Raw genomic sequence first — 26,769 nt, 5'->3', positions numbered from 1 at the left:
GGCAGAGAGGCAAGCAGAGAGAGAGAGGAGGAAGCAGGCTCCCCGCCGAGCAGAGAGCCTGATGTGGGACTCGATCCCAGGACCCTGAGATCATGACCTGAGCCGAAGGCAGCGGCTTAACCCACTGAGCCACCCAGGCGCCCCCAGCTTCCTTTTTTATAGAAAAATAAATACAAATAGCTGGTTGAAGAGAATGCAGTTTTCCTACAACTTTCTCATGGTTCTCGTCTTGGGAGCAAGAAGTAAATAAAAGATCTGAATTTAAGTGGTAGAATTCTTGGTTTCTCTGTAGAGGATATATAGCCAGCAATGTGAAGCCTCTCACTACCTAGTTCTCTTCCACTTATTTATCAACACTGGTAGTCTGATCCAGAGAAAGAGGGTAAAAAAGAAATGGAATGAAGTTAGTGATGTTTTTATAAAACAAGAATTCTCTCTTTTCATACACAGCTATAGGAAGTTCACTCATCAACACTGGTTTAATTTTTGACTCCTGGAGGATTTTAAAAATGACACATGTGAGGTAAGACTTGAGAGAATGAATTTAACCTGGCTAATGGGACTCTATTACTCATTATTTATAAGTGACATATATGAGGTAAATGATACTTCAAGGTTCTCAAAGAGATATTAAATAATAATAATAACAATATTAATAATATATTTTTCTTTAGTATCTTTCCTAAGATAAAGAGATGTTAGTACATTTGAACAACAGTTGAAATCTATGTGTTTAAGTTCCTTCACTTCTCAAGGGTGAGATTAAAAAAAATGGACTTTGGAAGTCAGATTTCAGAAATGTGTATTTTGTATGTAAATAATGTACATAATACTTTTTAGTGTAAGAGAAAAGACAAACCCTGACAGGCAAAATGTTCAAAGATCTACTTGGCCGTATTTCATGAGCGTGTACAGCATCCAAATCAGCTAATGAAATGCTTCAGCTCAGTAACTGGCTTCCTACAAAGAAATTTTAAGATAAATGTCAAAGAGAAAGACACTTTAAAGGGCAAATAAATTATGGAGTAAATTAGCATTAATAACAAGTTATAAGGAAATTACAGCATTTTCATACTGACAACCCCCCCCCAAGATTTACTTAAGAATTATAAATGAAACAGAATAACTCAGTAGAAAAAAATGGTCAAATGATGGTTAGAGGGAAAAGGAGGAATATAATGTGTTAATAACCTGAAGTTTATCATAACTATCCCTTTGTTTTGAATTGAAATAAATCAAATTTAGAGATTGAATTATGTACCTCATAAAACACTATTGTTTTGTAAATGTATCAGTCAACTTATTTAACACAATTTAGAATAATTCAAAATACATTTTACTAAAATTACCCTACAATAAGCATGAGTTAGGTAATTTGACAAGTGCATAAATGCTGAATGTTAGTAGAATCTAATTTAAACTTTCTTGCTTGAATGGATTAATGCAGTTTAATAGAATATGGTGAGACATTCTTTGTTCACAAGTATTTAAAATTAAATCTTACATCAATTTTATTTAGAAAAGATCAAATGTATAAAAATATTGACATGCAAACAGAAAATAATACAAATACTAATAATTCACAATCCACAAAGTAGAGCCTTGTTTATTGTTTTATTGTGCTGGGTAATAATGTGAATCCATTAAAATTAATTAACATCCTGTCAGCATACATGCCTTTTTCCACCAGGAAATATAATAAGACAAAGTTTTGAGCTACAAATACATTTTCTTATTTAATAGCCAATAACAGCTGTAATTACTTCTGAGAACCTTAATTCAAGCAAACATATGATTATAATTAAACATACAAATATATTCACAACGATATTTGAGAATCTGATAATAGTAAATAAAGTTCTTTTTTTTTTTAGAAAGAGAGAGAGAAAGGCAGGTGAGGGGCAGAGGAAGAGGGAGGGAATTTTTATTTTATTTTATTTATTTGGTAGAGAGAGAAAGGGAGCATGAGTGGGGGTAGGGGCAGAGAGAGAGGAAGAAGCAGACTCCCTGCTGAGTAGGGAACCCAATGTGGGGCTTGATCCTGGAACCCTGAGATCATTGACCTGAGGCCAAGGTAGACACTTATCTGACTGAGCCACCCAGGTGCCCCAAGGAAGCAGGGCATTCATATTTTCTCAGTAGAGTATCATATAACCAGAAAGCTATAAATGCATATAGGTATGGTTCTTTATTTCAAATTTACATTTGTTAGTACTTTTGATTAGAATTGAGTTTGAACTGTGATTATTAAAGATGAATCAGTTGTGAATGAAATGCATATACAGATAAAATTGCACTTACCATTTAATATGATTATTCACATTGCCCTAGTTTTATGATTTAATTTTAAAGGATTTGGATTTGAAGTTACAGCTTCAATCAGTTGAAAGAAACCTGTTAGCATGATACCTGGTGGCAGTCATCTATAATGTAATGGGGGTGATATTTATTTAGTTCCCACTGATTTCTGCATGCTGGTTAACATGGTAAAAACATAATTAAAATACTAGGTGACTCTTTTAGGCCTTTTTTGTTCTGTGTTCCATGTTAATTGTATACCATAGTGTGTAAAATATTCTTCTGGTTACCTATTAGTTTTATCACCAGGTTTGGGCAAATATCTGGGAGTTGATACTGCTGTGTCATAGGGTAGGTACACAGTAGACATGCCTATTTTATACACATATTATATATATATATGATACACACACACACTCAGAGTAGACATATATTATAGACTCTACATATACAATGAACTCTGGTAGTGGTGCGGTTGGTGTGAAGCATAACAAAAATAAAGTACACAAACCAAAAATGAGTAGCTTAGTAAATTTGTAAAAAATGAATGTACTCCCATAAGCAGCACCGAGATAATTAATAGAACCCCAAAGCTCCACTTGTGCCGATTCCCGCACACTCTTCTCCCTCTATGAAATAACGTTCCACAGTATGGATGTGATACTGTGATATAATGAGAAGGGTGTTTTCGTCTTCCTCCAAGCTTCTGAACGAAGTTCCTCAAACCATTATGTTTTCCAAAGTGATAAGAGCCGTAGGAACATTGTTATAATATCGATTCTTGTTCCTGGCTTCTGAAATAGTCCTAGAACCATAAGGTGAAAAGAGCATCATTTTTTGTTCATAATAGGTTCCTTTCAACCACACCTAAATTTAAGTTAATATGTTAATGAGGTAACGTTTGGAAAGTCCCTAGGGATTAGGGCTTTTTGCCAGGGCACCAACATTATTAGTGGAACTTTCAGCCCCATCTCCTGACCTCTGGGGAGAAGTGAGGGACTCGAAGTTAGTTAATCACTAATGGCCAATGATTTAATCCACCATGTTTATGTAATAAAGCCTATATTTAAAAAAAAAAAAAAAAAAAAAAAAAGAAAGAAACCTAACCTAAGGGATTCAGAGAGCTTCTGAGATGCTGAACACATGAAGGTGTTTGGAGATACGGCACACCCGGGGAGAGCTTGCAAGCTTTGTGCTCTTCCCCGCACTTTGTCCTATGTATCTTTTCTGTCAGGCTGTTCCTGAATTGTTTCCTTCTATAGTAAACCAATACTCTAGTAAGTAAACCCTTTTTCTGAGTTCTGTGAGCTAGTCTAGTAAATGATCAAACCTTAAGAGGGAGTCTTGGGAATTCCTGATTTATTGTTTGCCACCAGTCAGAAGTATGGGAGGCATAGACTTCTGAATGGAGTCAGAAGCAGGGAAAGGGCAGACTTGTTGGACTGAGCACTTAACCTGTGGGGTCTGTGCTAACTCCAGGCAGTTTGTGTCAGAACTGAGTTAAATTGGAGGATACCTAGTTGGCGTCCACCAAGAATTGGGATACTTCTTGGTGTGGAAAATCCCACATATGTGGTGTCAGAAGTGTTGGTGAGAGTAGAACAGAAGTGTTTTCTTTTTGTGAGTATACCATAATTTATTTATTCATTCTACTGTTGATGGACCCATTTGGGTGTTTTTCAGTGTTGACCTAGTATGAATCATGCTATATCCTTTTGTATGACTTCTGGTGAAACACACACACACACACTCACATTCTCTTGGGTATATACCCAGGAGTGATATTTCTGGGTCATAGGGATATATATATGTTTAACTTTCACTGATAGACCAAAGTTTCTAACACAGTTACACCAATTTACACACCTATGAACAATCTCACCAAGTTGTTCGAGATAATTGTCAACACTTGGTTTTGTCTTTTTCATTTTAGCCTTTCTGGTGGGGGTGTAATGGTATAGTATTATGACTATAATTTGCATTTCCCTAATGTCTAAAGATTTTGAGCACATTTTCAAATATTTATTGGCCATTTGGGTGTGTCATCTTTTGTGAGGGAACTTTATTTCTTTTTTCTTATTGATTTGTAGGAGTTCCTTATATAACCTGGAAACTGATCTTTTGTTAAGTTATAGTTGTTATAAATAATCTTCCCAATCTATGGCTTATATTTAAAAGCTTTATTGAGGAATAATTTACATACTACACAATTTGCCCATTGTAAGTGTGATGTAGGCAGGTCCGGTCCAAGGACGCAGAGGGCATCCCACAGGACCAGCCAAGAGGGTCCTTGGCTTCTTGTAGTATAGAAATCGAACGGAAGCCAAGAGAACATAAGAGGAGAGTTTATTGAAAATATAGAGTGCAGATTCAGACCGATCGCCCAGGAGACTTGGAAAGAGAGAGACTGTCATCTTTGCTTAGTGTCTGGGGGTTTTATTGAGGATGGCCATCTGGTGTACGTGTCCTCCCAAGCATCCAGGAACTGGTCAAAACAAGAACAAGTGCTCAGGTGCCCTCCGTAACTCACTTAGCCCTGAAGCCAAGAGTCTTAGCATCAAGGTGTCTGGAGTCAGTGGTGACCTCATCCAGTTACTCCTTAGATGTTATCTATCATGGTGGAAGACTGCAAAGAAATCAGTAACTCCTTGACCTTCACGAGGAGGACATACATTAAGGCATGTGTAAGGTAGAGGTGTAGGCCCTTGTAAGAACAGGGGCAGCAAAAAAGCAGTCCTTCATGGGGTCCCTTCAATTTCCTACCTCAAGTGTACAGTTCAGCAAGTTTTAGTACAGTGTGCAGTTGTGAAATCATTTCCACAATTCAGCTTTTTATTAACATTATTTTAAATTTAATTTTTTAAATTACGATAGACATTTATTTAAAGTGGTACGTTTGCAGCCCAAATAGTTCTCAGTTGTACACTTCAGATTTACCCAACTTCTTACAAATATCTGAGGGCAGCTGCAACCATGGATTTCCACTCACTCCATGATTTCTCCTTGCCCATTCTTCTCTCTGTTCTGTTTCCCAAAGAACTTCTTTCGGATGGGGTTCAAGGTAGAATTTACCCTCCTCGTATTGCGTCCGCTGCTCATTAGGCGAAATCTGTTTCCTCCTGGTTCTCAGGAAGCCTCATGGCCTCCTTCACGTCATCACTCTCACATACTGTATCACCTCACACTAACACTAGTTTCTTGAACTGCAGCGCTGTGATACCATTTCCGAATACCCTCCAGCTCCCCGCTTAATGCTGCAACAGCAGGCCGTTCACCGTTTTGATCCCGAGACCCCATGGTTCAGTCTTAAAATTCTTCCCTCATCCCAGAAGGTTTTCTCCTACCTGTTTACTGTCAATCCTGCTCCAACATTCAGCCACAGGCACCCACTGATCTGTGTCAAGAAGTGGATATTTTCATGGTTCTGCAGAGTTAGGACTTTCAGAGAAAACATTACTGGCACCTGGGTGAAAGGACAAGCCTTGGAAGTTAAATGGTGCAGGTAAATGGTTAGGTAGACCTTGAACCATCTGCTCTCATTCAAAGGGTCATGAAACTTACCTCCTCCACAGCCAAATGCTTTGCATTCTGTGGCGAAGACTTCCTCCTCTCTTCTTGAGAGAATTCATTTACATTCCAAAGGATTGTGAAAGCCTGCAGAGCAGAAATTTCTCTTTTTTTCTCAGGAGGGTTGGGGGAAGGTATCCTGCTCCTATATAAAACCACAATTCCTAATCTCTGGGTTCCTTTCTTGTGATACAATTCCTGGACATGGAGTCCTAACCATGGGCTGTTATGAGGTCACCTCTGGGAAACTGATGATGTCATCATGGGTAAATAATAATAATGACTCTGATCTCTAACACAGCAAGGTCAGGGTTTCTTGCAGGATAACTATGAAGAAATATAAATAGTAAAAAGGTATCGGCTTTGCTGAGAAGGATGGGAACCTTTTTGAAACCTGGTTTGCTGGAAGAGACACAGGCTGACTAATAGGATTTGAAAGATGTTAACAGAAACTAGAAGCTGTCATGTTGAAAGGATGGCTGAGGACCAGGAGGTAGGACTAGAACAAGCACCCAAATAGTGCTTTTGGTTTTTGTTTTCTCTTCCAGGCAAGGGAAGAAAAGGCTCAGGAATTCTCCAAATTGGGCTGTGGGTAGGTAGACCAGGTTAGAAGTCTCCATTGCTTTCTCCTCCAGGCTAGATGAGAAAGCACAGGAATTCCTAAAGATGGGCTTTGGGTAGACCCAAAGCAGTAGAAAATACGTTGTTTATTGCTGTCTACTGCAGACAGGAGATGAAAGCGCTAATTAGTTACCAAAAGTGAAGTAAGGCTTTGGGCATTGCAGTGGAAGGACCTATTTTATATTTCTATTTTAGCCAAAGGCTTCCACTGAAGTTAAGCAATAACTTTGTTGTTTAACCCTTGAACTGTCCCTGCTCCCCTTTCCTCAGGGGACTTAAAACCAAGTCCCAGAAAACCAGCTCCAGGTGTGGAGGCCAAGAAAAACAAGGCTGTACCCACCTCGAGTCTAGCCCTGACATAAGTACAGCCATCTTGGCAAGGCAAAAGCAGGCACCTTGCACTGTAAGAGTGGGTTAGCATAAGAACGGCCATCCTGAAGGCTGGGAAGCCATTTTACTGAGCGTCCCTAACCAGCCCACGGGGCGCATGTAACTTGAGATAAGAGAAAGTAGCTAAAACCTAAAAAACAACTTAATCATGTACCACCAAGGCGGTTAGGCGATGGCGCCACGCCACGGGGACCAAATGTTAAAGAAAAACAAATAGTTAACTTGCAGAGATCACAATCCTGCAAGACAGGAATCTCCCTTGGTTTGCAAATGTCCTGGTGATTTACAACAAAAAGGGCTATCTCTTCAATGGCCTGATTTCCAGAGACAAATGGCTCAGTTCCTCAAGGTCTAAGGTCGCCCTCCCCACCATAAAACGAAGGGAGGCTGAGGCAGAAGGAAATGTAAATAAAGTTAAATTTCTTCTAAACCTAAATCTCACTTAACCGCCAGGATGGCGCCAGGGCGATGCTGGGGTGGCAAAAGGTTAAACCAAGTTAAACTGTCAAAGTGGGGCACAAGATATGTATGTAGCTATGGGAAAGTACCTTGAAAATGCTATATAAACCCTTGGCTTTGAGTGCTCAGGGTCCTTGTTGAAACCCGCTGTGCCGGGTGGATACTTGGACCCCAACTAGCTGGAAAAAAACCTTGCGGTGTGACTTGCATTATTGAGAGTGTTCTCTGTCTATTGAGGGGTGGTCGACTCCGTACCCTAACAGCAGCTGCTAAGCTGTTCAAACCTGAAGGGAGATGTATCTCACCTTATTCCTGTGGAAACCTTCTTCCTCCCCCCAACTCCCCTTCTACCATAATCTCTGCTGCTAAAGGTTAAGTGTGGGGCTTAGGACTTCCTGTCACCAGTGGGGATGAGGGCAGCTCTACACACTCATTTAAAAGGGGAGGAATCTGGGCGCCTGGGTGGCTCAGTGGGTTAAGCTGCTGCCTTCGGCTCAGGTCATGATCTCAGGGTCCTGGGATCGAGTCCCGCATCGGGCTCTCTGCTCGGCAGGGAGCCTGCTTTCTCCTCTCTCTCTCTCTGCCTGCCTCTCTGCCTACTTGTGATCTCTCTCTGTCAAATAAATAAATAAAATCTTAAAAAAAAAAATAAAAGGGGAGGAATCTGTTAGATTCCATAATCTGTTGGACACAGGTGTCTTTGTGCCTAGTTCTGTGGCAGGAAGTGGTGTGAGACTCAGGGATGGATAATGAAGGTACTAAAAATGTAAAATGTGGAGCCATAGAGGACAGAAAGAAACAGCTCAACCATAGCCCAGAAGCTAGGAAGTACACAGGCATGGAGCCAAAGAAAAAAAACAGGGGAAAAACCTCTCCACTTACCCGCTTACCTAGTCTGACTGTCACTGCAGCCACTTCTCCCAGCTGGGAAATAATAGCTTATCTTAGCAACTGTCACTGTAATCTTTGAAAGGCTAAGTTAACTCTTAGGTCTTTGAGCAAAACCTAAAGACAAGAAAGACAAGTTTAATAAAAAGACTGTATATTTTATTTTTACATGTACATGGGCACCTTCACTAGAAAATGAAGACACAAAGAAGTAGCTAGAGGTGAACTCTATGTACTAGGTTAGACAAAGGTAGCAAATTGTGACAACATGACAAAACAAAGGGGTTTGGGGTAGGGTAGTTAAGTGTAGAAAAGTGACTAGAGAGATGTAGATCAGTTGAACAAGTTTGTACAGATTTCTCTCAGTACCCTTCTCTGGTGACAAGCGTGTCTTCTTTCCTCTTGTATAGGGAGGGCACTTTTCATGGGAGTTTTATCTCCTCCTTCCAGAAAAAAAGAAAGGTCAGAGGTCCCTTTTTGCATCTGACATTTTTAACTTACCTTTAACTCACTCAAAGTAACCAATATGCCAAGGCAGCATATTTTGGGGTGATAGACTCTGAACCCTTATATTTTGTTGCTAAATTAAGTGTGACTGCAAAGTAGAGATAATGTGGATGCTATATGCTTGTAATTCCCTATGTCCCAGGTGCTAGAGGGCATTGATACGCCAATCACAAAAAGCTACAAATAGAGAAATGTTAGTGGGCCATTAGAATGCATCTATCTTCATGACTGATGAATTATGCTATCTTTTTTTTTTTTTTTTTTTTTTTGCTGAAAAAGAGCCTCTGGAAGGTCTGTGATGGTGACATGAGAAAATACAGTTTCAGATGCTACATAAAAAATCAAGGTTTTGTTTTTGTTAACCTTAGTTATAAATTTTTTTTTCTCATAGTTGTTTATGATTTAGAAGTTCAGTTGAAAGTATCCACCAGGCATTCACAACTCTCAAGGCTGAAGGAACATTAATTCTTTAAAGTATGGTTTCCAGAGAGATTAATATGTCCTCTTGAAAATTGTTTTTGGATTTTTATTCTGAAAGACAAATTTTACTTGATTCATAAGATGCTCCTCACTTAAAATTTTCAGCTAAAGAATTTCTGCAAAGAGTGACTATGAGGCATTTCTCATGAGCCTCTGTTGTGTTCTTGCTCCTTTGTGGTTGTAGGGATTAATTTTACACAAAATTGCATAAGCTAATCAACCAAGAATATAAGATTGTAGAAAAATTTGAGAGAAAGGAAATTTCTGTCAAGTCATTGATATGAAATGGAAGGTTAAGTAATGTGACTGCCTAACTCACAAGGACATTTTAGTGTCCTGGGTTTAATAATGCCATAGCTAGCCAATAAGTCAACAGACTTCATAGAGATACTACAGCCAGCTTAGGGAAAAACCTATCTTCCAAGAAGAATTCTGCTCTGCCAGATTGGAGAGGTTTGTAACAGAACACCCAAAGATAGGAGTAATAGTCCATGTGGCTTCATAATTCTATGAAGACATAGAGGTTTATTTGCTATTTATGTTTTTTTCCTTCTATCACTTGCTACAAAAAATTATTCCCAATAAAAGCCCCCACCTCTCCTTTCTGGAAACCCTCATTTCAGTTAATGAATTCTGTGATATTCAGTGTAGTGTTAGAATAATAGTATTCTGCCCTGTTAGGTAATAAAGATTATATAGATAAAATTGGCTCTCAATTTTGTGTGAATTTTGCTTGGCTTTTGCTATAACACTCTTTTTACAACACACATTATCATAGTTACTTTTTTTATAGTGCTAGAAATGTCTGTATTTCACATTATTGCTATTATTATGAGGGAAAGTATTAGGGATGATGAGTTCTATTTTCAAAAGTAAAATCCCTATATAAGAAGAGAAAAGCAAAAAAAAAAAATGGAAAATGGAAACTGAAGCAAATATAGCTGAACATATGGATATATGTGATTATTCATTCAAAATTATATATTGAATGCTGACTTTGAGGCAGGTATTGCTTTATATACTGGTGATACAGATGTAAACAGAGCAGACATAAACCACTTTTAAGAAGCTTATACCCTAGGGGCGCTTTGGTGGCTCAGTGGGTTAAAAACGTCTGCCTTCAGCTCAGGTCATGATCCTGGGGCCCTGGGATGGAGCCTCACAACAGGCTCTCTGCTCAGCGGGGAGCCTGCTTCCCCTTCTCTCTCTCTGCCTTCCTCTCTGTCTACTTGTGATCTCTGTCTGTCAAATAAATAAATAAAATCTATAAAAAAAAAAGAAGCTTGTACTCTAGAGGAAAGAGTCAGAGGATAAAAAAAAATATGTAAGTAAAACATGAAATATATTAAAGGGTAAGAAGTGCTGCAGAGAGAAATCAATTAGGGAAGAAGTGTGGGGGAGATGAGGCGGTTCAATTATTCAGTTCGTGTATGTCTCCCAGGAGAATGTACAAGACCTGAAGGCAGGAACTTTGTCTGATGATACTTGTCACCAGACCCTAGCAGATATCATTGCATATGGCACTTTACAAACGTTGAACGAACAGGTGGATAAAGTTGGCGGTGAATGAATCCTCCCCTTTTCCTGATCTACTTTTTCCTTTTCGTATTACTTTATATAGTACCTATATACGGTGGTCCCAAGACCTCCATGAGATGCCTGAAACTGCGAGTAATACCTAACTTGCAGGGTTAACTATATATATATTATATATATACTATGTTTTTTCTTATACATACATACCTATGATACGGCTTAATCTATAAATTAAGTACATTAAGAGATTAGCAGCAATAACTAATACAAAATAATAATTATAACAACGTGCTGTAATAAAAGTTGCTCGAATGTGGTCTCTCGCTCTCTCTCTCTCTCAAATATCTTATTGTACTGAACTCAGCCTTCTTGTGATGATGTGAGATGAAAAAAAATCCCAAAGTGTTGAAATGAAGCAAGGTGAATGACAGGCATAGGGACGGCTACTATTGACCTTAGATACAGAATAAGGAGGATCATCTACTTCGGGGCTACAGTGGACTTAGAGTAACTGAAACCACAGAGAGCAAAACTGTGCCTAAGGTGGGGGACTATGTATATAATTTGCTTATTATTTATGTTCATTATTTATTGTCTGCCTAACTTGGCAAAAGCACAAAGGTAAACATTTTTAATCCATTTGTTCATTGATCCGTCCCAAGCACCTAGAATTTTATCTGACAGATAGTAGGATTTAATAAATATTTGTTGAATGAATGTATACATTTTGAGAAGTAATTTTCCCTAAGGGGGAACAATGGATTTATTCGCTTATGACATACAATTTTGTGTGCTGCTTTTGGCAAGCCAGCTTATTTCTACCAGCATATTCTTTTTTTTTTTTTTAAGATTTTATTTATTTATTTGACAGAGAGAGATCACAAGTAGACAGAGAGGCAGGCAGAGAGAGGGAAGCAGGCTCTCTGCTGAGCAGAGAGCCTGATGTGGGACTCAATCCCAGGACCCTGAGATTCATGACCTGAGCCAAAGGCAGAGGCTTAACCGACTGAGCCACCCAGGTGCCCTCTACCAGCATATTCTGATGGCTACTGACAAATTCACGATTTGGGTGCTCATGAATCCTATGAATAAAATGCTTAAGAAGCTAATCCTGTTGCCAAATTCATGGACCTTTAGCAAATGCTAAAGTGTATTTACTGTATACTTACTTATTCAACTGTCAGTGGCACAGTGTTTTCTCTATCCTTAAGATTTTCAAAAACGGCCCAGTCAAGCAAACTAACAGTCACTCAATTTTTTGAAAAGTGAGGTTAGATTATGTAACTATAGATGAAACAACTCCTTTGGTAGACTTGACAGACCTGGGGTGGTTGTTTTCACTGGAAAGGCACCAAAAGTGGTTGCTGCCTTGCTATTTGTTGCTTTGTTGCTTTTTTATTTGAATTAACTATTTTATATCCTTTCTCACCCAAGACACATAGCTATATCCACAAACTGCTTTCTGACAAAACTAGTGGAAAACTCATTTTTCAGTCCAGGACTTTCTTTCAGTCTCCTAGTAAAAGGATGAGAGGTTTTAAAGAATTGCAGTTTACACTTGAAAGAGCCACAGACAGCTCTGGAAATGAAGCCTGAGAATCACAGTTCAGGAAAATGACACCCGAGACTAAATGCCCAGTATTAACACAGTTTTAATAATTAGGACGTGAAAGTCAACTGTATAGTATTTTCCTTCCTGGACATCTTGAAATACCTAGAGATTTGCTGACAGTATTTTGAAAATATTTTTGTTCAATATTTTTACAGGATTATTATATTAGACTTTAGTTTCTTAAGGGCAAGGCAGACTTTTTAAAAAAAGATTTTATTTATTTATTTGTGAGAGAGAGAGAGAGAGAGCGCCCAGCACCTGAGTGGGGGGAGGGGCAGAAGCATGCTGAGTCCCTGCTGAGCAGGGAGCCCAGGATCATGACCTGAGCCAAAGGCAGCTGCTTAACCAACGGAGACAGACTTCTCTTAAATCAGTCTACCTAGCATCATGTGCAGGTGGCAGGTATTCTTACAAATAGCTAATAACATCTGTGAAGCCATTTCCAGATAGAAGACTGTGAGCTAATTTATTCCGATTGAAAAAAGATATGGAAGGGGATGCTTGGGTGGCTCAGTCGGTTAAGCATCTGCCTTTGGCTCAGGTCATGATCTCAGGGTTCTGGGATTGAGTTCCAGACTGGGCTCCTGGCTCAATGCGAAGTCTGCTTCTCCCTCTGTCTGCAGCTCCCCATGCTTGTGTGCTCTCTCTCGCCCTTTCTGACAAATAAATAAAATATTTTTTACAAAAGTTGTGGTCATTAATAGAGAGCTTAAAATCACATCCCATCATATCTACTTTATGTAAGAGGGGGATCATTATAAATGTTATAGATTAACAAAAATAATATTTTTGTCTCTGAAATAGCCAAGTGGAAACACCTCTTATTTGCAAAATCTGTATTATTTACTATGGTTGTTAGAAAATCATAGCTTCAATTGTGTTTTTGTAAAGATTTTTCTTGCTAAGATGAATAATATAATTTTGTCTAGAAATTGGATCAGGAAAACCACACTAAATTTGTTAGTGCTGTGAAATAAATCATTTAATAATAAAGACACATAAATAAAATATTTATGATAAGAACAATAAAGGTGTCTCTCAACCCCATACAACACTGAATTTCCAAGTAATTTGTAAGGAATATATTCATCTTTTTACATTCAAAATAATGGTTGAACAATGATGATTATCATTTTTTCTGACTAATTTTTTTTTCTATTCTATGAATTCACACAGTATTACAGTAATTTATAGTATTACAGTGCTTGGTAATCTTAAAGGCATGAAATAAACTTCTGACAGTATATAGAAAATAAAAATAAAAGTCATTTGTATAACTTTAATAAGAAAACAATATTTTTTTCTGTAAAATAAATTATGTACTTTATGTTGAAATGTCATTCTGTTAAAGTGTTTAGAAAATAGTTACATTCACGTTTTGGCAGTGTGCTCAAACATTCTTATTTGCCATTCCCTCATGCGTGATAAAATGAGGTGCAAGCTGTTTACACGGGAGGAAACAGCTTATTTTCACAGGAAAGGAAATGATACATGAAATGGAATTAATTTAGAAAAACCAAGTATCATAAGATAGAGATACAATAATTCACTAAGAAAAAATATTTTTCAAGGCCTTTTGAGGCAAGGCAACCTCAAAACTACTCAAAAGTAGTTTCATCACGCTACCCTGTAACTTCCATCAAATTAACATACTCACTGATTGCAGTTGAAAGCAAGGGTTTGGTCCCTTGACTGAAGCACAACAGCTGAAATCCTTAATGAGCACTTTATAAAGGAGCAAAAGGAATAAACGTTTCTATCCACCTCCAAGTGTGGCATGCAATGGTAGCACCTTTGGCACCAAATAGACCTGTTTTCCTTGTGACCATGACATGAAAATAAGTCTGGTGCTAATGGCAGTGATATTATTGAGCCAGATTTGCTAGTTTACCTAGAAAACAGCTAAAAGACTAAGACTGACTTAAATTTAACCAATTTTGGAAAAAAATGTGTACTTATCCACGATAATGGCAAACACCTGAATGGCAATTTGGAAATGAACCTGCTTTCTGCTGTTTCTTCTTTGTCTTGCTTTTCTTCTGCTTTTTCTCAGCCTTCTTTTTGCTTGGCTTCTTTTTCTTGTATTCCTCTTTATACCACGGTCCCCAGACTCCTCCATTGAGCCGAGGGTTACTTCTTGGGTCTTTGGGGGGGTACCTGACAGGCACTGCGGTTTTGTTGAATTGTGACAGCCTCCGTAGGAGCTGCTTCACAATTCCGGGATACCTGTGAGACAGGTCCACTCTCTCATATGGGTCAGCTGTGATGTTGAAGAGCCATACGCTTTTGCCAGTCGACAAGGTAATTCGTTCGTTATGCCACCGGTTGGGCCCCAGGTTGCTGAAAGACTGGGGGGGAACCCAGTCACTGTAGCCAGGGTTTCCTGTAAGCAGTTTCCAGTGCTGCACCCTGATGGCCGACTGGATGGCGGTGTTCCAGATCCCGTAGCCTGCTGCCCAGGATCCATTTTTCGCTTTGGTATAAATGGGGTCAATGTTATGCAAAATATCGACCCGGGGCGAACGAAGGCCTTCACTTATGGTTTCCCAGACATCATAGCCATCCAGTTGAATGTCCTCATCAATTTGTCCTTCAGCCAGTGAAATCAGAGTGGGATACCAGTCAGTGATGTGCACAAGCTCCTTACACACTGTGCCCTTGTTTTTCAGAAGTGGACTATGCACAAAGCCAACAGCCCGAATGCCCCCTTCCCAGTATGTTCCTTTGCTACCTCTGAGAGGCCAGTTACTTCCTCCTGCTGTGGGCTGACCGCCATTATCTGAAGAGTATACGAGAATGCTGTTGTTATAGAAACCGTATGTCTTCAGAGCCAGGGTCACATTGTTGATTGCTTCATCTAAGCAGGAAAGCATGGCAGCATACCTCCGCCTATTTATGTTGATAATGGATCTATAGTGTTCAAAATACCTTCCAGGGGCTTGCAGTGGTGAGTGAACAGCTTGGTAGGCAATATATAAAAATATAGGCTTTCTAGGGTCATGGGAAGCCAGGATTTGCTGAACTCTTTGAGTGTACATCTGTGTGGAGTAGATGCCATTGTCATAGTCCCAGGCAGCATTGTCATTTTCATACAAGTCATAGCCACACATTCCAGGACTGTCACATTTGTAGTGTGTGTAGTAATCACCACTTCCCAAGAGGGAACCAAAAAAGGTATCAAATCCTCTCTTGGTGGGCATACATTCTTTTCTATAAAAACCCAAGTGCCATTTTCCAACCATATGTGTTGAATAGCCAACCTCCTTCAGCTTCTGAGGTAGGGTCGCATTGTCCAGAGGTAAACAGTTGGGTTGGGTAGGTCTTATGATAGAATGTTGAAGTCCGGTGTGTATCTGATACCTTGACAAGAGTAAAAATTTTGTCAGTGCAGGATAAAAGAGATATTACAATCATTCTGAAATTAAACAATGTTTCTATGAAGAGAAACTTTGCCTCAAGTAAAATATGACCAGTTCAGCATTTATATGGTTGACTCAGAAGTTTTATCCTAATTAGCTTCATATTTAACATTCGAAATACATTTGACTCTAAATCAGTACTTTTGAAACTAAGATTTCACCACTTATCTCAAAGCACTTTTGTTTTGTTTTGTTTTGAGAGAGAGTGTGAGTGGGACAGGGGAGGGGCAGAAGGAGAATCTTGAACTTGGAGCACGGAGCTCTACTTAGGGCTCAATCTCATGACCCAGATCATAACCTAAGCCAAAATCAAGAGCTGGATGCTTAACCGATTGAGCCACCCAGGCACCCTTATCTCAAGTGTTTTTAAAGTTCTTCTAATGGAATTAATCTGAATAAACTTTAAACTCTTAATTAATTATATGACATAGAAAGCAAATGTGATGAGGGAAAGGATACAAATGTTAGAGGAGTATTATTAGTTTTTAGTCTGGGGATCTCACATTAGCTCCCGAATCATTTCCTGAGATCTATTTCAAGCTAATTCTGAAGCACTAAAAATACAAGCAAAAATTATATAAAAGTCTGCTGTTTGATTGTCAAAATATATTTTATAATTAGTCCCCAACCTGTTAGATCTCTGTAAAGAGAAAGGGAATTTTTCTGGTTCACAGTACATTATTCTGAAAAAACATTTTAGGGTAAGGGTATTAGCTAATGCTAAAGAAGGATTACATTTTCCCCAAAACAGAAGGAAAAGAGTCTTTTCATATTTTTTCCAGTGTCTCAATTTAAGAAAAAATTAGATTTACTTATAGTCTAAGAAAATAAGGCAACACCTTCTATACGTTAAAATTAAGTGAATGTTAGTTTCCAGCATTGCTCTTGTCCCAAAAATATTTTGCCAAGGACTTTTCCTCAGAGAAGGGTTATCATCACATAAGTGTATGAAATTTCATTTGGGTCAAGATGTGCCTATTAGTTTACAACAACTTAAAAGCAATTGATTCTCCTAATATCCTCCATATACAAGTGAAACTGTATAGAGGGTTTTAGAGAGGAGGGTATGGGGAGATGGGTGAGTCTGGTGATGGGTATTAAGGAGGGCATGTATTGCATGGAGCACTGGGTGTTATAAACAATGAATCATGAAATAATACTTCAAAAACTAATGATGTACTATATGGTGACTAACATAACACAATGAAAAAAGATCCTAGACATGTATTGGGGGAGTTTTACTAATTTGGCTTTACATAGGCTTACATGGAGATATTTTAAATTTGATCTCATGAATATTTTCTCTAGGGTTCTGATTGAAAACTCCAGAATCATGGAACTTAGGATTTGCATTTTAAATGATTTTTGGGATGTTTTGTTTCAGACTTTGCTCTATTTAGCCCTTTCCACACCATCTTCACTTATGAGAGCAGGTGCTTGCTAATTATAAGAAAGACCAACTTCTTTAAACCCTCAGAAATATTTCCTTCCTTTATGACTCAGCTGCTAAGCTGAAAACAAATGACAAGTCTTGAGAGAGAGAGAGAGACCTTACACACTAGGTTGACTTTTTCTAAGTGACACACAGATTCAGAAAATTAACTCTTACAGGTCTGGGATGGTTTGGAGGTCAGGAGCCATTTCATGACAGTCCCCTTCCAATATTAACCTTCAATGTCTCTCACAAAGCTACTGTTTGGATAAAGTCAGCCTCTGTGAAGGCACCAAATTAGTCATATTTTTTGACATGTACAAAAGCTTTCCTGGTTTGCAGTAAAGGGCTAGACAAACAGACTCTACACTAATCTTCCAAAACCAATCATGAAAACCATGCTGCAGAAATGACCTCATTAAGGAACCTGCTTCATTGTTAAAAAAATAAATAAATAAATAAAAGCAATTGATTCTATAGTCATTATATAAGTTCAAAAGGACTTTTAAAGTAGAAAATACAAAAATTCTGAGAAAATGAAGATTGCAGAAGGTTTTAAGGTAGATGTAAAAATATTCTTGGAATCAGGTTACAGAGAGTAATATTGAGATCAAAATTAAAAATTTTAAAAACTGATTGAACCTGAAAGGTCATCATGTCATACATACCTTGGGTGAATAGTGCAATTTATTTAAATTTTCATATGATGGGATAATGTAACTGTGAATTCTTTTGAAATATCAATTGCAGTAACATTGATGGTTTGGTAGGCCCCATAGGGAAATGTGATCACTAATGCAAAGCAGCATTCCACATGGACTTGTCTACTCTGCTGATCATTAATCTGTCAAAGTTTCACAATGATCACAATTGGGATTTAAAATATAAAAACTCTCAAAGAAATAAGCATTTCACAAGCATTATTTAACACCAAATTCAGAAAATATTGTTATTATCCTTGATAATTTTTGATGATCCAGTTCAGGATCCAAAACATTTACTTGTGAAACCATCGATTTTGTATGAGTACATGACAAATTGGTAACGCCTATCAGTATAAGCGCTGAGTAAATTTAAAAATGGAAAAATCTGTATGGGTAAGAATTTTAATGAATTATGAACTAAATAATTCTATGCGGAAAATGTACTTGGTGAGAGTATCTATTCAATTCATTGAATGGCTAACCAATGCGTTTTTAATCAAACTAGGCATTTTCTCAGCTAGTACTAAAGGCAAAAGTAATTGAGCCTTTTGAAAAGCATGAAATACAGAAAACGCTCACATAAAAAAGAGTAGGAAAGAAGAGATCTGATTCTTTCAGGAGAGAGTACAGTGTTAAAAGATAAATAAGAGACATTAGAACTATTAACTGTATGGTTTCCACAACCTAGAACAGTCTTCATATTGGAAAATTTAGAACCAACAACATTAAGGTTTGGCAGCAGCTCATAAACAGAAGAGAACTTTTCAGGACAGACTCATTAAATGGATTCAAGACTTTGGGGCCAAACTGGTGGAGTTTAGGGTAGAATTTGGGTCATGGGTTAATGGTAGAGTTTGGGGGTCAGACAGACCTGGGATTGAATTTGCTCCACTGCATATTAGCTGTGTGACTTTGGGCAGTACTTAACCTCTCTGATCCTCAGTTTCTTCATCTGTAAAATAGGGATAATAATACATATTGGGTTGTTGTAACATTGAAAGAGAACATAGAATCTGATAAGGAGAGTACATCAATAGATGACAGGTTTTGCTATTATTACCTCCAAGTTCTGAGTCATATGTTCCTTACATATTTGTACAAAGTTTTATTATTTATAGGCATTCTTTCACATGCATTATTATGTTTAGTTCTCACTGTAACAGTGAGAAGTAGGACACTTTTATGTTAATTTTATAGATAGAATAGAGATATAGAGATGACCCACAACTCCTCCAGCCTGCCCCACCAACCTGTGAAATTGATTCCTGAATGACAGGAGTTAAATCTGATTCTCTCTCTATTCTTTTTAAGAGTTAAAATCAGTACTTCTTGGATGCCTGGGTGGCTCAGTTAGTTGAACATCTGCCTTGGGCTTGGGTCGTAATCCTGGGGTCCAGGGATCAAGTTCCACTTCAGGCTCCTTGCTCAGCAGGGAGCCTGCTTCTCCCTCTGTCTGCCTCTCCTCCTGCTTGTGCTCTCTCTCTCTATGACAAATAAATAACTAAAATCTTAAAAAAATGAGTACTTTTTGAAAAATCAAAGAGCAGGGGAAAAAATGTAATCAGTTTTGAGAAGCAAATCTGTTCTAACTTTCTAATTAAAGAAAGGAAGGATTTTTGTAAATCAAATAGTGAGATTTATATTGATCCCAGAGAAATTTGAGAACAATTTTTGAGTAGATGATTTGTGAGTATTTCAAAAAGCTAAATTAGCTTCATTTTTTTTCTTCTCTATGTTACTTTATTAATTAAAAAAATTTTAAGCTCCATTTTCTATTAAAAAAAATATCAGCATTAGGTAAACAGTTTAGGAAAATGATGGGCATTTCAAAAATCTGATCATTTTCTTAAAAAATAATGAAAAAAAACCCATATGGTAACATTGTATATTTACCAAAAGAATGATAATGTTATACTTTAATACCAATTAAGGCATACAGATAATTTTCATTTACATGAAAATTGTACAAGTCTGTGGATGAGGCAGGAGTGTTCCATTTATTATTTTCATCTAGTAACAACAAAAGCAAAAAACACTGAAACTCAGAGTAATTTAGTGGTTTGTCAAGTTTTACAGCTGTAAGCCTTGAAAAAAAAATCTGGAATCCAGATTTTTGGCTTTAAAGGCTTTTCCATGAATACTCACAGATTATTGAACAGTTAGACCCATTTAAAATTTGGGTTAGTTTATTTGCATTTATTCATTTGCTCAATTAAGCAGTATACCGAGGTGGGTATTATGGAGGGCACATATTACATGGAGCACTGGGTGAGGTACATAAACAATGAATTCTCAAACACTGAAAAGAAATAAAATAAATTTTAAAAATTTATTTAAAAATTAAAAAAAATGCGTGCCAAGTACAAAGTTGTTGTTTGTTTTTGTCCACTACCTCCTGGTACCCAAAGCTTTGATATCCTTAAGTGAGCTCTAAGTCAAGATCAGTAATGGCAGTGACTTTTATGTATGAGTTCTCTGAACCTTGGGATCAGGTTGGGATGGAGTCAGTGCTTTTAGTCATGGAGAAGAGCACTGAATGTTAGCAAATTATTTTCTTTCAAGGAGAGGGTGCATGGGTGGCTCAGTGGGTTAAGCCTCTACCTTCCGCTCAGGTCATGATCTCCAGTCTTGGGATCAAGCCCCACATCAGGCTCTCTGCTCAGCAGGGAGCCTGTTTTTCCCCTCTCTCTCTGCCTGCCTCTCTGCCTACTTATGATCTCTCTCTGTCAAATAAATGAATAAATAAATCTTAAAAAAAAAAAAAAAACAAAAAAGAAGAAGAAGGAGATGATTGAAATCCAGGGAAGAATCTTTGGCTTGATAGTGACTTAAACTAGGCAGCAGCAACTAGCTTGATGATCAATAATTCTTCAAAATACAAAATAGTGTATTGATCTATATCATATAGGAGGAAGAGTTGATATTATAAGTGGCCTAATCAAGACTCAAAGTAATAAAAATGGCCTGAAATGTCAAAACAAAGAAAGTGAAATATAGATCAAAAATTAAGGAGGTGCTCAAAGAGTGAAGGGAATACATCAAAAAGATGTAGAAGCCTGAATGAAGGGGATCTCACTGGCTGAATATGGGACAATGTGAGTATCAAAATAAATAGCGATAGTAAAAAATTTTACACACTGAATAAAATAGGGAAACCCTGAGTCCATACTATTATAAATAAATTGGCAAATAATAAAAATTTGCTATGGAATAGGATAATGGTATAGTCTCACAATACCTCCCACAAAACATGTGATAAGAGAGTAACTGTGCAGGGCTTCGTCAGTTAAGCATCTGCCTTTGGCTCAGGTCATGATCCCAAGGTCCTGGGATCGAATCCCACATCGGGCTCCTTGTTCAGTGGGGAGATGGCTTCTCTCTCTGTCTGCTGCTCCCTCTGCTTGTACTCTCTTTCTCTGACAAGTAGATAAATAAAATCTTTAAAAGAGTAGCTGTAAAGTGAAAGCACCTGATAAGCACCATATTAATCTAGTGATCAAAGTTAACATCCCCAATAACTGGGACCAACTGTCATGTGCCTGTCGATAGGATGCAATGAGAAGAACACAACGTGGTGTGCCAGCCCAAGATGCAGAACCTGAATCGATGTGCATAACCTGAGAAGACAAGAGGCAAACCCGAATTGAAGGATATTCTACAAAATAACTGGTCTAAAATATTCAGAAGTGTCAAGGTGATGTAAATCAAAGAAAGAATGATTAATTTTTCCAGTTCAAAGAAGAATAAGGAAACACGACAAATAAGTATAACATGTAATTCTGAATTGGAATAGTTATGATAAAGGACATACTTTGAATACTGGCAAAATTTAAGTAGGGTCTAAGGATTAAATGGGATTAACAATGCTAATTTCCTGGTTTTCATAGTCTCGGGATCCAGCATAGAAAGAAATTTTGTTTGTAGGGAATATAAACAAAAGTATTAGAGATGATGGGGCATCAGGTTGGCAGTGAACTCTCAAAAGGTCCAGGAAAAAATGTTATTTGTGTTGTACATGTATGGTACTTGACTTTCTCTGGAATATGAGATTGTTTAAAAAATTTTTTAAAAAGTGTAAGAAAATCTAATTGGGAATAAATGGAAGGCACTGCATGGTAAAAAGCAATGATTTACATGTTTCTTATGGATCTGGGAAGTTGGATATATCAGACTATGAATTTGAAAAAAAGCAAAACAGAAAAGAGCTAAAATGCTAATAAGATCTTACATTATATAAGGGCAGTGTGCAAATTCTAAGAAGTAATAATCCTACTCTCTGCTAATCAGAATATATCTGGAATAGAGTACTCAATATTTAAACATGGTCCCCCAAATAAATGTACACTTATTTATTTATAAATGGCACACATGGACTACTGTACTAATTTATGAACATTATAAGGATACACAAAACAGAAATGAAAAAGAATGGGATAAAAATAAATATAAATACTGGTATTTGTTCTTGTATCCTAATGAATGATCCTGCATTGCCCTGCGGTGTATGTATTCCAATATGGAGAGAGCTGGTACAGAAAGTTGACTGTGAAGAAATAACAACTGAAACACAGGGATTAATGAGAAGGCTATTACAGTAGTGTAGGTCAAAGGGGTGGCTTGGACTACCACCTAGTGGCAGTAAAAATGGAAGTGGATAAATCAGATGTAAAATTTGAATTTAGAACTGATAGGACAAAATCAGTGAAGGGAGTGTAGTGGGAAAGGAAAAGGAAAAAAATCAAGGACTTCTGAATTTGTGGCTTTCATATTTTGGTGAACAGTGGATGGACCAGCTGATCTCTTTTCTGTTCCAGAGTATACAACTCCGACTAATGGATAACATTACAAAATGGTACATGGCAAGACGACAACACAAACAACAACTAAAAAAACCCCACAACTAAAAAAAGAAAAGAAAAGAAAAAAACAACAACAACAAAATAAACTATATGATCATCTGCCAGGGAGTCTGTAAAAGATGTATCTGAGGGGTGCCCTGGGTGGCTCGGTGGGTTAAAGCCTCTGTCATGATCAGGTCATGATCCTGGGGTCCTGGGATGGAGCCCCGCATCAGGCTCTCTGCTCAGTGGGGAGCCTGCTTCCTTCTCTCTCCGTGCCTGCCTCTCTACCTACTTGTGATATCTGTCTGTCAAATAAATAAAATCTTAAAAAAATTTTTTTTAATTTAAAATTTTAAAAAATAAAAAAGATGCATCTGAATTGGGAAAGGAGTGTTAGGTTACCTCTAAGGTGCCTTCTAACTCTAAAAATTCATGAATCAAGGATGACGGGTCAATGTTTCCTTAAAGAATGCTGTGCAACTTCAGAGCAGCTTTACATAAACAAGTTTATAATATTACATACAGGTATTTGATAAAGAAGTTTCCACAATGGATCTGTATATATTTAAGTTCTTTCTTTGAATAATATAATGTAAGCTTTAAAAATAGGTTTTTCACAAAATATTCCTGAATGCAGTAATCATGACTAAAAAAATGAACTAATTTTGAAATTTAGTCTACTTTTTTTTTATTACCATCTGGGTACCATGTGAAGAAAATTCCATATGAACAATAGTAAATCTAGATTTGATGCCAAAACTGTTAAAATCAATGGCAATCATTCTCACTTCCCTGCTAAATTAAAAGACAAAAGCTAAGTGGGACTTTCAGCTTGGCATTAGAATGTATAAAGACTTTTGTAATCTTTTTAAATATTAATTTATATCACTAGGTTCTGGTAGCGGCAGTAGTTTTGAATTCTCTTTTTTCTAGGAATGTCTAATACAATATTGTTTTAATCCAATTACATAGTTAATGTACCCTTACAAATACAAGATACATATAAAGATAAAATATGAATCCTCATGGTCCCATGCAGACTCCAATGTCTAGTATTTTTGTAGAATACAAAATCAGCCAATAGTGCGGGAGAAATTGGTATTTGAAGGGAAGGAACCAGGTATAAGAGACTATAGCGTATGAATTAAATGTCACTCAGATATTTATAAATTAGAAAAATAAAACTAATTTTCCATATTCTGAAAGATGTTCTTTATCACTTCCTTCCAAAGGACTCTTTTATCTTGAAGACTGTTATTCTATTTATAGGCCTTAATTTCTTTTTTTTTTTTTATTGTGTTATGTTAGTCACAATAGAGTACATCATTAGTTTTTGATGTAGTGTTCCATGATTCATTGTTTGCATATAACACCCATTGCTGCACGCAATCTGTGCCCTTCTTAATACCTCTCACCAGATTCACCCATCCCCTGACCCCCACCCTTCTAAAACCCTCAGTTTGTTTCCGGGAAATAATAGTCTCTCATGGTTCATCTCCCGCCCTGATTTCTCCCCCTTCATAACGTCCTCCATACTATTCCTTATGTTCCACAAATAAGCACAACCATATGATAATTGACCTTCTCTGTTTGACTTATTTCACTTAGCATAATCTCCTCCAGTCCCATCCATGTTGATGCAAAAGTTGGGCATTCAGCCTTTCTGAAAATTCCATTGTGTATATGGACCACAACTTCTTTACCCATTCATCTGTTGAAGGGCATCTCAGCTCTTTCGCAGTTTGTCTACGTGGACATTGCTTCTATGAACAGTGGGGTGCCTATGTCTCTTCTTTACACTACATTTGTATCTTTGGAGTAAATACCCAGTAGTGCAATTGCTGGGTTATGCAATAGCTCTATTTTTAATTTTTTGAGGAACTTCCACACTGTTTTCCGATGTGGCTGCATCAATTTGCATTCCCACTAACAGTGTAAAAGGGTTCCTCTTTCTCCACAACTTCTCCAACATTTGTTGTTTCTTGCCTTGTCAAATTTTGCCATTCTTACTGGTAGAAGGTAGCATCTCAGTGTGGTTTTGATTTGAATTTCCCTGACAGCTAATGATGATGAACACTTTTTCATCTGTCTGTTAGCCTTTTGTAGGTCTTATAGCCTTTGTAGGTTAATGTCTTCTGCCCATTTTTTATTTGATTATCTGTTTTCTGGGTGTTGAGTTTGAGAAGTTCTTTATAGATCTTGGATATCAGCCCTTTGTCTGTAGTGTCATTTGCAAATATCCTCTCCCATTCTGTGGGTTGCCTTTTTGTTTTGTTGACTGTTTCCTTTGCTACACAGAAGCTTTCTATGAGGCCAGCATTACCCTGATCCCAAAACTAGGCAAGGACATCATTAAAAAGGAGAATTTCAGACCATTATCCCTGATGAATACAGATGCCAAAATTCTCAACAAGATCCTAGCTAATAGGATTCAACAGTGCATTAAAAGGATTATCCATCGCAACCAGATGGGATTCATCCCTGAGGTGCAAGCACAGTTCAACATTTGCAAATCAGTGTGATAGAACACATAAATAAGAGAAGAGACAAGAGCCACATGGTCCTCTCAATTGATGAAGAAAAATCATTTGACAAAATACAGCATCCTTTCCTGAGAAAAACTCTTCAGAGAATAGGGATACGGAGAACATTCCTCAACTTCATAAAATCCATCTACGAAAAACCCACAGCAAATATCATTCTCAATGGTGAAAAGCTGAGAGCCTTCCAACTGAGATCACGTGACAAGGATGCCCACTCTTGCCACTATTGTTCAACATAGTACTAGAAGTCCTAGCAACAGCAATCAGACAACAAAAGAAATAAAAAATACTCAAATTGGCAAAGAAGTTAAATTCTCTCTTCACAGATGACATGATACTCTATGTGGAAAATCCAAATGTCTCCACTCCCAAATTACTAGAACTCATACGGCAATTCAGTAATGTAGCAGGATAAAAAATCAATGCAGAGAAATCAGTTGCTTTCTTATACACTAAAAATGAAACTGTAGAAACAAATTAGAGAATCGATTCCATGTATAATAGCACCAAAACCCATAAGATCGAGGTAAAGGATCTATACTCTAGGAATTACAAAACACTCATGAAAGAAATTGAAGACACAAAAAGATGGAAAAACATTCCATTCTCATGGATCAGAAGAACAAACATTATTAAAATGTCTATTCTGCCCAGAGCAATCTATACTTTTCAACACCATCCCAATCAAAATATCAATAGCATTTTTCAAAATGTTGGAAAAAACAATCTTAAAATTTGTATGGAACCAGGAAAGACCCTGAATCACCAAGGAAATGTTGAAAAAAGAAAATCAAAGCTGGGTGCATTACATTGCCTAATTTCAAGCTATATTACAAAGCCACAATCACCAAGACAGTATGGTACTGGCACAAAAACTGACACATAGACCAATGGAAGAGAGTAGAGAGCCCACATATGGACCCTCAACTCTATGATAAAATGATCTTTGACAAAGCAGGAAAAAATATCCGATGGAAAAAAAAAGACAGTCTCTTCAATAAATGGTGCTGGGAAAATTGGACAGCTATATAGAGAAGAATAAAACTTGACCATTCCCTTACACCAGACACAAAGATAAACTAAATGGATAAAAGACCTCAATGTGAGACAGGAACCCATCAAAATCCTAGAGGAGAACATAGGCAGTAACCTCTTCAACATTGGCCACAGCAACTTCTTTCAAGACACATCTCCAAAGCAACGGAAACAAAAGTAAAAATGAACATTTGGGACTTCATGAAGATAAGGGCCTTAATTTTATCTTTCAGTTAATTATATCTTCTGACAAAGGGTATAAGTGTGAAATAGGTACCATAACAACTCAATGTCTAGATTTTTATCTCATTCATGAGATGAAAAACGAGTCATAGTTTGGAATGAGTTACTTATTTAAAACTCGTTCACCTACCTTTAGCCAGACACTGCTTACTTTGGGGGTCATAAATTTGAAGGAGATGATTCCTGCTCACAAG

The 26,769-nt window shown here is 37.4% G+C and overlaps 1 protein-coding gene and 1 long non-coding RNA gene across 7 annotated transcripts in view; both read right to left on the bottom strand.

Moving 5' to 3' along the window:
• Positions 1 to 1,600: 1,600 nt before the first annotated feature.
• LOC309863232 lies at positions 1,601 to 7,782 on the bottom strand. Its single transcript, XR_014310939.1, has 2 exons — positions 5,643 to 7,782; positions 1,601 to 3,103 (listed from the first exon to the last, which is right to left on the bottom strand). It is a non-coding gene; the product is annotated as an uncharacterized lncRNA (long non-coding RNA).
• A 5,532-nt stretch (positions 7,783 to 13,314) lies between these two features.
• ARSJ (arylsulfatase family member J) overlaps positions 13,315 to 26,769 on the bottom strand; it is a gene marked incomplete at its 5' end in the record, with an annotated part of 87,972 nt that continues 74,517 nt past the window's right edge. For 4 of the 6 annotated variants that reach the window (XM_082727753.1, XM_082727755.1, XM_082727754.1 and 1 more), the window contains 2 exons: positions 13,315 to 15,718; positions 18,785 to 18,865. In XM_082727753.1, coding sequence (XP_082583879.1) covers positions 14,314 to 15,718; positions 18,785 to 18,810 — 1,431 coding nt within the window. In that variant the 3' untranslated portion in view covers positions 13,315 to 14,313. The remainder of the gene's footprint in view (positions 15,719 to 18,784; positions 18,866 to 26,769) is intronic. The other 2 variants (XM_082727757.1, XM_082727752.1) reach the window with 1 other exon arrangement.

Source organism: Mustela nivalis (genome assembly GCF_964662115.1).
Source record: "Mustela nivalis genome assembly, chromosome: 4".
Classification (NCBI taxonomy): Eukaryota; Metazoa; Chordata; class Mammalia; order Carnivora; family Mustelidae; genus Mustela; species Mustela nivalis.
Note: the sequence above shows the minus strand (reverse complement) of the source record. Positions and strands in the feature narration are given on the sequence as shown.